Consider the following 14,420-nt stretch of genomic DNA (forward strand, 5'->3'; position numbering starts at 1 on the left):
ACTAAAATTACGATGATGTACAACGTAATTAACTTATCATTATTGTATTGTATTATATCATTATTGTCATTGTTCTAAATGTAATTACCAGGGTAACCTAGTAGAGGGACAAGAGATAGCCGTGAAAAGGCTCTCCAACGATTCTGGACAAGGCCTTGTTGAGTTCATGAATGAAGTGATATTAATTGCCAAACTTTAACACCGAAATCTTGTTAAGCTTCTAGGTTGTTGCATTGAAGAAGAAGAAAAGATGTTGATCTATGAATACATGGCTAACAAAAGCTTGGACTATTTCATTTTTGGTTTGTCCTTGTCAACTCTTTGATATATTTGAGTCTAGAACTCCTCTTGTTTAAACATAGATATACTAAACCAAAGCTTGTGTTGTTTTGGATACATTTACAGATCAGAATAGAAGCACACTAGTGGCTTGGCAGAAGCGGTTTGATATTGTTTTAGGGATTGCACATGGAATTCTCTATCTTCATCAAGATTCTAGATTGAGAATCATTCATAGGGATCTCAAAGCCAGCAATGTTCTACTAGACAGCAAACTTAACCCCAAAATTTCAGACTTCGGCATGGCAAGAATTTTCGGAGGGGATCAAACCGAAGCAAAAACAAATAGAGTAGTTGGAACATAGTAAGTACTATTACATATATCGAAAATACATTCTCATTATTCATGGGTATTTATCCTTAATGATTTTTTTGTAGTGGTTATATGTCTCCTGAGTATGCGATAGATGGCAACTTTTCTATGAAATCTGATGTCTTCAGCTTCGGTGTTTTGGTATTGGAGATTGTGACTGGCAAAAGGAACAGAGGTTTTTATCAGCCAGATCACCACCTTAACCTTCTAGGACACGTAAGTATGATGACGAAACAGGGTTTTTTTCCAATCTCTTATATAAATTATGTTGAGTTTAGTTCCACATCGGACACTCATTGCCTTCTCTCTCCTTATAAGTTCATGGGCCTCTCCACTCATTGTCAATTGGTTTTGAGTTGGACCCCAAATTTATCATGGTTGCAAAGCAGGCCTTTCTCTCCTCCACGTCACCCAGTTCATATCTCCACATGCTTTGGCTCAGTCCGGCTACATGCGGGTGCGTGTTGAGTTTAGTCCCACATCGGACACTTATTGCCTTGTTTCTCTCCTTATAAGCTCATGGACCTCTCCACTCATTGCCAATCGGTGAGTTGGACCCCCAAATTTATCATGGTATCAGACCGGGCCTACAACACTTAACAAATTAAACTTAATTCCTCTTTGAATCACAATTTTTTTGCACTGGGAAGGGTACTTCTTATGAAAAAAAAAAATATTAATTCCTGTTTAAACTTAAGCTGTTCTGTTATTTACTGAATGAGAGTATATATTGAAATTTTTTTAGGCATGGATATTGTGGCAAGAAGGCATGGCCTCGAAACTAATGGATGAATGTTTGGAGGATTCATGTGTCATATCTGAAGTATTACGATGCATCCAAGTGGGCCTATTGTGTGTGCAAACACTCCCAGAGGACAGGCCTAGCATGTCGTCTGTGGTTTTCATGCTTAGTAGCGAAAATTCAGCACTGCCTCAACCTAAACAGCCTGGTTTCTTCACAGAAAGGAGTCGTACTGAAAAAAGTCTTGAAGAATGTTGAACTAAAAATGTGCTAACTATTACATTAATGGAAGGTAGATAAATGTTTCTTATTACTTATGTTAATTTTAAGGCGGATTTTCTACACCAATTTAGAGAATTTCTATACCAAACGGCACCCGTGAAAGAACAGTCATCTAGTTTCATTTGGTTAACAGCAAAATGAGTGTAAATCCATCAACATTAAAAAGGAATATATATAGTCCAGCTAATAGTTTTAAAATCAATGGTCCTTTAAAGGGGAAGAACCTTGGCATCTATCATGTCAATAACACTTTTCAAAATATAGATTGGCAGGGTTGGTCCAAGCTAAACTTTTCAAAATCGATAAAACAAATAGCCATTAACTGGAATCCTAAACCTTGGGGACAATATAACAATTTTAGATAAAGTAATAGTTGATTTTTTTCCCCGAAAAGGCACATCGCAAGCTAAGTGTCCTTCCATCTATATGTTTGAAGGTGGTTCCTGAGATTGGACACCTTCCCATATGTCTAGCCTTCAAATTATCTACCTCAGATTAGATTGAAAAAGCAAACGAGATGATTACGTAAGCAGATAGTCCTAGAAAGTTCGACAAATAGACAGTCCATGGTTGGAATAATAACATAGTTTTTGGAGATGATATTACTTGGTCATAGACATCATATTTTTAAATAGTTTTAATTGGGCATTACAGTGGTTATAACAGTAAGATCCCTATCAAGTCTTTATTTCCCTCAAAGTTTCTGAAACAACAACAAATTGAATTGTGGTGAGAAATAAGAGCTGATAGAAACAACAAGATGTAAATTACATTTGTTTGACTTGATAACCATACCAACTGCCATAGATAACTTCTATTACACAAGCTTGTGCCTTGTCAAGGTTTAAACAAGAGGAATTCTAGAGATGGGCATAACTGTTTTATTATTTTATTACCAGAAATATGGAATGAAATTGTTTCAGGCATGTATACTATGGAAAGAAGGCAAGGCCTTGAAACTAATGGATGCATGTCTAAGGGATATTAGTATGTATCCAAGTGGAGTATCGAGTGTGCAAAAACTCTGAAAAGACATGCCTAGCATGTCATCTATGGTTATAAATGATGCTCAGTGTTTAAAGTTCATAATTTTCTCTACGAAAGTAGCCTGATTTCTTCTTAGAAAGGATTCCTATTGATACAAGTACCGAAGAATTCGGAAAATGTGTCAGTGCTAAGTTGGTTAAAGTATGTGAGTGTTGATACCACGACTGGTTCAGAATCTGCCTTCACCTACTAATTGCTGACCAATAATCTCGCTTGCCCAGCCCTCCCCCACCCCCGCAAAAAAAAAAAAAAAAAAAAAAAATTCATTATTTCTCTTTGAAATTTTGTGAGTCATGATGGTGGTCGTTGAAAGAATGGTAAACAAAGTAAGATATAAATCTTCAACTACCGTTAAAGCCATGATTTCTTACGGGGAATGTAGGAAAAACCTCTAGTTGGTTGCTAATCCAACAAAGCCCAAATTTGAGAAGGAATATTTAAGAAGCTAGAGTCAATTCTCATTCAATAACAAAACTAGCTTCTTTGCAATAACAACCACTATTCCTAAAGATATAAAAACTGAGACCTTAACTTTAGAAATAAGTAAGAAATCTCAATCATCCATCTAAAGTCTAAACTCACTATTTTATAAAAACGACATCACACCTAATTTTCCTCTCTCAGCTCTCTTATAATGCCCAAATTTCATAGGCATGAGCATCTTGGAAAAATAATCTTTCGAACACAGTTGACGGCTTCTCAACTAATTTAAGAAAAAAAGTTATGTGCATCACAAGAAAATGATGGTCTATAGCTTGATGGGATTTAAAGTATCTAGGCCTTTTATATCATTGTCCAAGACAACTCTTAATCCTTTTCTAGATAGTCAACTATGCTTCTTTTACATATTTCTTTTGATTGAATTTTCTATTAGTGTGTTATAGCATGCATTATAATAAATTGTTAAGGGGGGTGAACACCAAACACAAAGTACAACAGAATTTATTTAAATTAAATAGTCAATAGCAATAAAATAACTCAATCACAACGCATAAATTATAATCAATTACGACACCAGAATTTTTACGTGGAAAACCCTCCAAGGAGAAGGGAAAAAATCATGGCACGTAGTCCAGTCAAAACTTTCACTATGAATAATAATATGATACACAGTCTTTTCTAGAAAAATATCGAGAGGCTACTAGTTCATCAAGAATATATCTATTTTTGGATAAAAAACAAATTCATAACTATATAAAATGGATTCCAACAAGAATAAAAAAGATCTCATTGAACAACTGAAGAAGAAAATCAATGATCGACACTGGTCGATGCGTAACACTTGTAGTCAGGAAAAATATGCTAGAATTTGATCAAGATTAGACCATAGACGATCTTCCAATCTCTGACGAAAATATTATGTCAAAAACCCTAATTTTCTCTCTCAAGAAACGACGGCTATTTCTCTTTTCTTTTTTTAATTGTGATTTTATATAGCATTGAGCCGGCTAGGTTTTTTTTTTTTTCTTTTAAAGAAAAAAAAACTTTGGCTCACGTGGTCCCCACATAAGAGAGACCACCTAACAATATTGTGGTACGCCAAATTAATATCTTTGAAGATGAGGATGAAGATTGGGATAAAATATGAATAAGGTTAGGTTCTTTACATAGAGTTTTTATTTTCCTATATATAATTAGGATTTTTCCTTATTTTCTATATAAAATCCCATTAGGGTTCATTTAATTCAAGAAGATAAATCGATCCTTATTCATTTTTTCCATCATTTAATCACTAACTCGTTTTTCATAAAGGTAAAAATACTATAAATCCTATCCATAAAGGAAATTTCTTTTGAGCAAAGAAGCTCGTTATTCTAAAAGTTCTCAAACGCAAATCCAAAGAAGCCATCCTGAGCCAATTGCTATCAAAGATTACACCATCATGAGTCACAATTTCCTTGATAAGAAAAATCCAAACCCAAAATGTTTCAAACCGAACTAGGTCCTATTGTCCGTCAGACATGATCAAAAGTGGCAGCTATAGGATGTATTTCCTAAGGTGATAAAAAATGTATAATCGTTGTCGCACAAATTCAGAACATGATTACAACTTACTAAGATCAGTGATCAACAATTATAAGAAGGAAAGAAAGTGAAGGCAAATGTATGCTATCTTCTCATACTGTGTCAGAACTGTTATTTACTTGGGCGTCAAAGTAAAATTGCAAATGAAGGTCTACGATTACTAATCAAGGTAAATTTTGATGACGTAAAGGTCTTACTATTTAGATTAAGTCAAGCAAAACATACTGGTGCAAATAACATACTTCAATGGACCAACATGCACTGGATCAAAGTAATGGGATATCCCTCTCCCCACCACAATTCCATCTATAGAAGAATTTGCACGATTTGTAGATTTGTAGGTCGTTTACCCTAAAGAGTGTTCACACAGAAAAAACTAAAAGGGAGAAAAGGAGAAACTGAGAAATTTTTTAGTAGTACAAGTCAAACAAATTAATGGAAATTTCCAACATGTTCCTTTCACAATAGAAAAATAAGATAAAATAAAGAATAATGATAAAGGCACACAGTTGACGTGGCAATGAACCACACACCTTTTTCTTGTGTATCTCAATGAAAACAATCTATGGTTCTATGCCCTTACCACATCATCTCTGTACCTAACCATCGTATCAAGTCTGTGTGCATTCATCATGACTGTAAAAAAAAAAAATTGAAGAGATTTCCCAGAATGAATCTTTCACATCAGCATCCACCATGTCAAGGAAAATTTCAGATTATAACACAAACTTCAAGTAAAATACTCTATTAGCTATGTGGCATATGTTAAAAGCCCATTGGCCTAACCCATCATCAGAAACAAACTTACAAGGAGAGAGTTGTCCCGCTTTATACATTGCACATCCCAAGAGCACCCAGAAAGTTTGCACCTCAACTACCATGCGTGACATGCTTGCCTAAAGACCCCAAACTAGAGATGTTATGTGACACACCAGAGTGATTAATAATCAGATTTTTTTTTTTTAATCCAAGGTATATAGGCCTTTTAAACTATCCAACTAATTCTCGGGCACATGCAATCCCCTCTCCCCGCACATACCAAATAATTTATGAGATTAACTCCATCCACGAGGGTGACCCGTAAGAGGGTATTCAAACTCAAAACCTCCACTCCGTGAGGAATGGACTTGACCGTCTCACCAACCCTTAGATGGCTTAGAAATTTTGGGTAAGTAAAGGTCCTCACCTTCGTTGAAATTTGTAAAAAGAAAAGGGCAGGCATTCAATTGATTGGATTGATGAAACCAAGTCTTATTCATTATAATAATATTGTTTGTGGAAAAAAAAAGAATAATAATAATTTTATTTATTTTAAAATGTTAAAACACTACTATTTATAAATTTAATATTATTTTATTTGACTTTTTTGCTTGAATTTTTGGTTGCAGCCTTGGACTAGCTGATGAGCTTTTAATATCTTAAAAAATCTTCACATGGTGGTGTTCTTTTCCTCCGTGTTTCTGCCTAACCACAAATTTCAACAGTTCACCTATGGTGAGCAATGACAGAGTTGATCCTAAAAAACACAAAATTATTGATGAAGAAGTGCATCTCATTCCTAGCTTTCATCTCATTGCTCTCAAATATCTCCATTGCATTAGACACCATAACTCCAAACCAATTTATCAGCGACAACCAGACCATAGTTTCTCCAAACCAAATTTTCGAATTAGGATTCTTCAGTCCTAGTAATTCAAAGAACCGGTATTTGGGTATCTGGTACAAGTTTAGCCCACTAACAGTAGTATGGGTTGCCAACAGAAACGACCCATTAACAGATTCATCTGGAGTTTTAACAATAACATATAATGGAGAAATTGTCCTTCTCAATCAATCAAAGAGCGTTATCTGGTCTTCGAATATGTCGAGATCGGTCGAGAGTCCGGTTGCTCAACTTTTAGACTCTGGAAATCTTGTTTTGAAAGATGATATCTATGGTAAATCAGCAAGTTATCTATGGCAGAGTTTTGATTATCTATGTGATACTTTAATACCGGGCATGATGCAGGGATGGAATTCAACGATGGGGGTGGATCAGTATTTGACATCGTGGAAGAACGTCGATGACCCTTCGATCGGAGAGTATTCTTACCGTATGGAACGTTCTGAATTACCTCAACTAGTTCTACGTAAAGGATCGATCAAACAGTTTAGAACAGGACCATGGAATGGCATTCGTTTGAGTGGACTTTCACATTCTGTATCAAACCCAGTTTTCAAGCCCATATACAAGTTTAATTCAGATGAGGCCTTTTACACGACTGAGATCAGCGATACCTCTATTATTACAAGATCAGTAATGAATCAATCGGGGATAATTCAACGTTTTACATGGAACCATGACAGTCTGGATTGGAGGCTTTTATTCACGTGCCTAAAGACCAATGTGACAATTATGGATTTTGTGGCAATAACAGTATTTGCAACATAAGCAATTCTTCATGGTGTCAGTGTTTGCATGGATTCAGACCCAAATTACAACAAAATTGGGAAGCTTTCATTTGGTTGGAAGGCTGTGTTCGGAGAATTCCATTGGATTGTGGGAAGGGAGACAGGTTTTTAAAGATTGAACAGGTAAAATTGCCTGATACGTTGCATTTTAGGGTTAACAAAAGCATGAGCCTTTCGGAATGTAAGGTGGAGTGCTTGAAGAACTGTAATTGTACAGCTTATGCTAATTCAGATATTCGTGGAGGGGGCAGTGGATGTATTATCTGGTTTGGGGATTTGATCGATGTTAGACAGTTTATCGATGAAGCAGAGCAAGATCTGTATATACGGTTGGCGGCATCCGAATTAGGTGCGTATTGTTATTGTTTTACCTTTTGTTTTTTTTTAACAATTTATTCAATAAGAAAATAAGTTCTTTAATTTGATTCTCGCCACAAATGACTAATTTTCTCGATGTGTATAGTTTTCATGGAGTTCTTTTATATTTTTACCAATTTCTCTATAGCTCTCTGCAATATGTAGATTTACCTTCAACACAATGAATAGCCTTCCAATGAATTTGTGGAAAGTCCTTTTGCAAAACACTCAATTCTCCATTTCTTTTTTAGATTCTCAATCACCAAGTTTCTTGCAAATAAGTTATTTTTAAGTTGATTTGACTTACTAATGTTGTATTAAGCTTTTAACAAATGATTTACTTTTTTTAACGTTGTGGTGTGTAGAATCAATCAACACCACCAATAAGAAGAAAAGACCACCGGTGATAATAGTCATCATATCAATAGCTTCATCTATGTTTCTTTTGGGTTTGGTGATCGGGTGCATAATTTGGAAAATAAGGAGAAAGAAAGAAGGTAAAATCATTCTCAACAATTACAAAAATCTCCAAACATAAAATATGTGATTGTCTAATTGTCTTCAGTGCTATTATATTACATTAAACATGCTTGAAGAAGTTACTTTTCATGTCATGGGTTGATCCAAACTGACCCTGTTCTTTGCTTTGATGATGGTTTGACATTATCACCTGCACTTGCCAAAGAAGAAATTAAGGTGTTAGCGTGGTTTTGATATGAATGTCAACATTCAGCCCTGCATTGAAACATGTCATTCAAGAACAGATCGTGAAGTGTCGTCTAGACTCCCAAACCAAGTGAGACTTATTTGCTGAAAAAATATACTAAATTAGGTGAACCACACCATTTATCAAATTATTTCAATAAAATATGGACATGTTAAAGCTAAAATTAACGAAGACGTTGTACGCATGATCTGCATAAGGCTGGAAATGTCCTAGCTAGAAAGGAGAACTTTGTTGGATCTTGTTAAAGAGGAGTCTCGTTGAATTTTCAATGAATGACTAAAAAAATCTCCTTAGCGTCATCCTGATCATTAGCTTTTACTGAGACATGATTCAAATAACTAAATATATTTACTGGGGAAATGTATCATGTCAGATTCCTCTGTTTACTTTTGATATGAGAAACAAGAAAACATACACTAATGCCAAAGAAAAATCATTCAAAATGATTGCAACAGATATCTGATAGGTAGCATCAACATTCTTGGAACCAAAACACCCAAGTTATTATTCTATAAGTTTTTTCCATTTCATGGATAGGACAGAGATGATTTGCATTGAGTAGTTGTAACGATGATGATATATAAAGATGTGAAACTCTGCAATTATTATAGTGTAGCCCTAGGGACATTATCATTGTTTCTTTATACTAATTCATTCTTCCAACAATATTCCTAACTAGCAGTTAATAACAAAAGTGGGAAGGAAGAGCAAGAACTACCTTTGTTTGACTGGACGACCATAGTAACCGCCACAGACAACTTCTCTTACGCAAATAAAATTGGAGAAGGTGGTTTTGGTTCAGTGTACAAGGTAATTTCTATTTATGGGCTAAAATGACAATAATATATAAGGTAATTAACTTCTCTTTCTTCTATTGTACTGGGAACATCATTCTAAATGTAATCTCCAGGGTAATCTAGTGGGGGGACAAGAAATAGCAGTGAAGAGGCTCTCCAAGGATTCCGGCCAAGGCCTCACCGAGTTCACAAATGAGTTGATATTGATTGCTAAACTTCAACACCGGAATCTCGTTAAGCTTTTGGGTTGTTGCATTCAAGGAGAAGAAAAGATGTTGATCTATGAATATATGCCCAACAAAAGCTTGGACTATTTCATTTTTGGTCTTCTATTCTCAACTCTTCCATATTTTTTAAATAATTGGATTGATTTATGTAAATTTACATACTAAACAAAAAGCTTTTGTTGGTTTGGATGTACTGTCCAGATAAAACTAGTCGCAAACTAGTGGATTGGAAGACACGGTTTGAAATTGTTTTGGGGATTGCTCGTGGACTTCTTTATCTCCATCAAGATTCTAGATTGAGAATCATTCATAGGGATCTCAAAGCTAGTAATATTCTACTAGATAGCAACCTTAACCCAAAAATTTCAGACTTTGGCATGGCAAAACTTTTCGGAGGGGATCAAACGGAAGCAAAAACAAAGAGAGTAGTCGGAACATAGTAAGTACCATTACATATATCAGAAATTATAAATATATCCTCATCATTCACAGATATTTATACTTAATGATATTTTGCAGTGGTTATATGTCTCCTGAGTACGCGATAGAGGGCTACTTTTCTGTGAAATCTGATGTCTTCAGCTTCGGTGTCTTAGTATTGGAGATAGTAAGTGGCAAAAGGAACAGAGGGTTTTATCATCCGAATCACCATCACAACCTTCTCGGACATGTAAGTATGATGAACTTAAAATGCCTGTTTGGATTGCCATTTCTGCACCAGGAAGAATAGTTTGAAAGTTCTTATGAAAAATTATATCTTCTTTCAAACAAAAAATGGTCCATTGAAACAAACACTATTTTGTTGAAATATCACCATTCTGTCATTTAATGACCAAAGTTATGGATTGAAATTATTTCAGGCATGGATACTATGGGAAGAAAGCAACGCCTTGAAACTAATGGATTCATGTTTGGAGGATTCATGTATTGTATCTGAAGTGTTACGATGTATCCAAGTGGGCCTACTGTGCGTACAAAAATTACGAGATGACAGGCCTAACATGTCATCTGTGGTTTTTATGCTCGGTACTGAAAACTCAGCATTGCCTCAACCCAAACAGCCAGGTTTCTTTGGAGAAACAAGTCCTATTGAAACAGGTACAGAAGAACGTTGCACTGAAAATGTGTTAACTATTACATCATTGGAAGCTAGATAGAGGATTCTTAATACTTATGTTGATAACTTCAAAAACTATAAATTTTTTATTATTATTTCTTTTTGAAATCTTGGAAGTCATCGTGTAGGCAGCAGAAAGGACATCAGGTATCGAAGTCAAGATTTCCTAAGAGAGAAATGAAGGAAAAGCCTCTTGTAGGTTGCTAATCCAGGAAAATACAATAGATCTCAATGGAATTTAAGAAATTCTAGAGTCGATTCTCATTCAATAATTAAAAAACTCTCCCCCTCCATTACTTCAATAACAATTGTTTACATGAAAAGAGAGTCTGGAACCTAACTTCATAAATAAGTAATTACTCAACCATCCATTTAAATTTTACAGTAACTAAATCTTATTAGTTTATGACGACGGGGTCAAATCTAAGGAAAACACCACCACGTGCTCTGCTTAAGGTTCGATTGGACCTGTCCAAGTTATCTCCCAATGTCTCGTGTGCATAAAGAGAGTGAGCTAAAACTTGAGTGTTGGGTATCAATTAATTGAATATCACTGATGATTAATTGCCAAAAAAGTAGTACTTATAATGTTATCTCTAATACTCAATTAGTCTCTCTCTCTCTCTCTCTCTCTCTCTCTCCTCTCTCTCTCTCTCTCTCTCTCTCTCTATATATATATATATATATATGTAGGGGACGGTTCGATGGACGTGTTGAAAACCGAATGAAAAACAGATGATTATCATTCGTTGGATTTAGGAGAACCAACGGCGGAGAAGGCGTCCCTCGTCAACTTCAATCTATCGTTTATTTGTATAAAACTCCCTCGTTTATGTTTTTTATTATAACTAAACCCAAATCCAACGAAATAACTCAGTTTCCTTCTCACTCGACTGATAACCTTTCGTCTCCTTTGAACCCGATTGATTGAAAAACCTTCTCTTTTCTTTCTCGATCAACTGAAATCACAGAGAATCGAATATCACATTCTCTCTCTCTCTCTCTCGATCTCGACCTTTCGAGATTGACTGCTTCAAAAAGGAAGATCAACTCATCACTTAGCAGCTCCACAGGCACATCTTTATAAATGCATCTGAACCAGTATGTAAAGTATATTCTCACATATAAACATATAAAAAAAAAAAAAAACAAATAGGCAGTATCCTTCGCATTCCATTAAGAGTGACCACGATCTTGCGAGGAGTTGCATAATCACGGTGTTCACAGAGCCATATTCCCTGAATCAAAAGAAAAGAAAAAACACCTGTTAGGAGGGGGCTATTTCTCATCCACAAAAATGTTGTCTCCTGCATCTCATACCCAATTCAGCACTCACAAACTTGTTGCTTGGTGTAGTGCTAGTGCAAAAGGTAATCCAACCTCTTGATGGACCATTGCAAAAAACCCATACCAACTCAATCATCTAAACCCTTTAATCAAAAGCTAAATGTTGGGAAATCAGAGGAGCAAAAAAAAAAAAAAAAAGCAAGAAGAAAGTCTAGATGTGCGGTTGTCATTAAACAACGACTGCCCATATTGATGAATCATAGGGCCATGAGTATAAGAACCCACCCCCCTGCATATCTGTGGTTCTTAAATATAAGATAAAGGTATTTTCCCTGTGATTTCTGTCGAGCGAAGAGAGTTGGGTATTCCCTGTGATTTCAGTCGATCGAGAGAGAAGAGAGCGTTGGGTCTTCAGTTGGTTTTCTGTCGAGAGAAGCTTCGTTGGGTTTTCTGTAGAGAGAAGAGAGAAGAGAGTTGGGTTTAGTTATAAAAAAAAAACAAAAACGAGGGAGTTTTATACGAATAAATAATAGATTGGAGTTGACAAGGGACGCCTTCTCAGCCGTCGGTTCCCTTAAATCTAACGAATGACAATCATCTGTTTCTCATTCGGTTTTCAACACGTCCGTCGATCCGTCCCCATATATATATATTATGATTTTAATTACTACTCAGCTTTAACCTTTTATTTATTTTTAGAATAGCTATAAAAGTCATGGGTTTCGTTGTGACATCTGCTTCGTGGGTGCAAGTACGATTCGAGGAAAAATTGAGCTATAGATTCAACCACAAATCTATGTGATCATTATAATGGCTGAAGAAGATAAAACATGTCTAAGCAAATCATCATCTTTATCATCAGTTCTGTCCAAAGGCATATCTAAGTGTCTTCAAACTTTTTAGATAGAAAGAAAAGGATACTAGTAAAGGCAAACAAATGTACGTAGGCCTTAGAAGTCGAGAAGACCAACCAAATCTACAAAATGAGAAAAACTTAACTAAAATCAATGCTTACAACTATGTCCCTGATCAAAAACAAGATCATAATGGAAAATTCCTTTGCATTCATTGAAAGCGGCAACCCCTGTGGTGAAACAATAAAGATTTTATGTTAAGTGTTAATGTGTCATATCTAATATAACATACATATCTAATTTAATATCCTATGAGTAACAAAAAAACATGAAATCAAACGACTTAAATGCGAGAACCAACTGTTTGTACTGAAGGCCAGTAACCCCAAAGAGTGTGTACAATGGCACCAGAACAATATTAGTAAGACTGCGACTAGCCTCATTAAGTTAGTAAGGATTTTATCCTCATTAAGTTAGTAAGGATTTCATCCTCATTAAGTAGCCTTATGCTCACCTTGTTCCTTTTGTAGGGGTCTACCTAACCCTCACTTAATCTTTAAAAAAAAAAAAAAATCAGAAATTACCATCTAGAGTTTCCAACCCCTTTTTCCCCAATCCCATGAATAAAAGAGGCCCTGTTCTGATAACTAGTCCAGAAATGTGGGACTAACGCCACCTTCTAAGAATATCTAGGGCCCAAGAAAAGTTCAAATCTTGGGAGCGGATCATGTGTAGAACCTTTTTTTTCTTTTTCTACATTGGATAGTGCATCATGTTGAAGAAAAATAACAACTCAATCTTCTAGGATTCATGACTTAGGTGCAATCATTGTCGCAAAAATTTGGAACTAGATAGCAACTTGCCAAGATCAACCAACAATATAATAAGTAGAGAGACAACTACGGCAAAGATACGTCATCTTCTCACATTACTTGAAATTGTTTTTTTATATGGACCTCGCGTGAGTAAAATTGCAAGAACTTGGGTGATTAGAGAAAAAAACACAGGAAGGCTCTACTATCGCGAATTGTGGCAAATTTTTTTTTTCTTTTTTGTAATGAGGGATCTGTGTGGTAGCAGGCTAGCCTTTGGTCCAGGGGGTTTTGCCCGCCCAAAGAGCAACCTTATTCAATAGGACTAATCCCCGGACCGCATGCACCATCCGACCCTGTCATGTGAAACCTAATTCCTATGGAAAGGCCCATCGAAACAATAAAGTTTATAAAGTCCCACTCAGGCATAGTAAGTTGAGACTCAATTACATTGACCTTTCGTTCTTTAAAACTCAACTCATATTATATTGACCCTCTTTGTTCTTATGAACTCAGCCCTTTATGGGTTATTGAAGTACCTACAAATGCTTATGGATGGAAACTAACCTTTCAGTTAGCTCCGGTCTACTTTGAAGAAAATTCAATTAATAAAAAATAAAAATAAAAAACTTTGCTAGTAATTACAGATTTTTTTATCTGGTCGAAAGAGTCCTTTGAATATTAGGGTCTTAAACACCTTTTGGTATAAGAACATATAGAGATTCGAAGTCACGACCTAAGGAGCACACCCAATTGCGGCAAATTTCAATGATTGGTGTAACGATAGCATTGATGTTCATTAAGTCAAGCAAAAATAGTAGTGCAAGAAAACAACATACTTCAATGCACCAATATGCACTGTATCAAAATGATGGGATATTTTTTCCACTACGATAGAAGAATTTGCACAATTTGCACGATTTGTAGGTCGTTTGACCCTTGAAGGGTTGACGGAGAAAAAAATTAAAAAGGGTATTTATTTAAAAGTCAAGCAAATAAATGGAGTCACGTTGCATACTTAAGTGATCTTGCCGATAAGTCGG

At 35.6% G+C, this 14,420-nt stretch overlaps 2 protein-coding genes and 1 pseudogene across 3 annotated transcripts; all 3 read left to right on the forward strand.

Moving 5' to 3' along the window:
• Positions 1-112: 112 nt before the first annotated feature.
• LOC147411426 (G-type lectin S-receptor-like serine/threonine-protein kinase SD1-1) lies at positions 113-1,755 on the forward strand. Its single transcript, XM_086452594.1, has 4 exons — positions 113-302; positions 406-643; positions 718-868; positions 1,398-1,755. The coding sequence occupies exons 1-4, from the start codon at positions 251-253 to the stop codon at positions 1,650-1,652; spliced, it is 696 nt and encodes a 231-aa protein (XP_086308720.1). The 5' UTR covers positions 113-250; the 3' UTR covers positions 1,653-1,755.
• Positions 1,756-6,249: 4,494 nt separating this feature from the next.
• On the forward strand, positions 6,250-7,179 carry LOC147411427 (G-type lectin S-receptor-like serine/threonine-protein kinase At4g27290 pseudogene; annotated as a pseudogene).
• A 150-nt stretch (positions 7,180-7,329) lies between these two features.
• LOC147411428 (G-type lectin S-receptor-like serine/threonine-protein kinase SD1-1) lies at positions 7,330-10,733 on the forward strand. 2 transcript variants are annotated; one of them, XM_086448548.1, is made up of 7 exons: positions 7,330-7,548; positions 7,922-8,053; positions 8,966-9,093; positions 9,194-9,404; positions 9,509-9,746; positions 9,827-9,977; positions 10,168-10,733. In XM_086448548.1, the coding sequence occupies exons 1-7, from the start codon at positions 7,365-7,367 to the stop codon at positions 10,462-10,464; spliced, it is 1,341 nt and encodes a 446-aa protein (XP_086304674.1). In that variant the 5' UTR covers positions 7,330-7,364; the 3' UTR covers positions 10,465-10,733. The 2 variants fall into 2 exon arrangements, with proteins under 2 accessions (XP_086304674.1, XP_086304666.1); XM_086448540.1 differs by lacking the exon at positions 7,922-8,053.
• The last annotated feature ends 3,687 nt before the right edge of the window (positions 10,734-14,420 follow it).

Source organism: Akebia trifoliata, chromosome 1, assembly GCF_017979445.1.
Source record: "Akebia trifoliata isolate Shusen 1 chromosome 1, ASM1797944v1, whole genome shotgun sequence".
NCBI lineage: Eukaryota > Viridiplantae > Streptophyta > Magnoliopsida > Ranunculales > Lardizabalaceae > Akebia > Akebia trifoliata.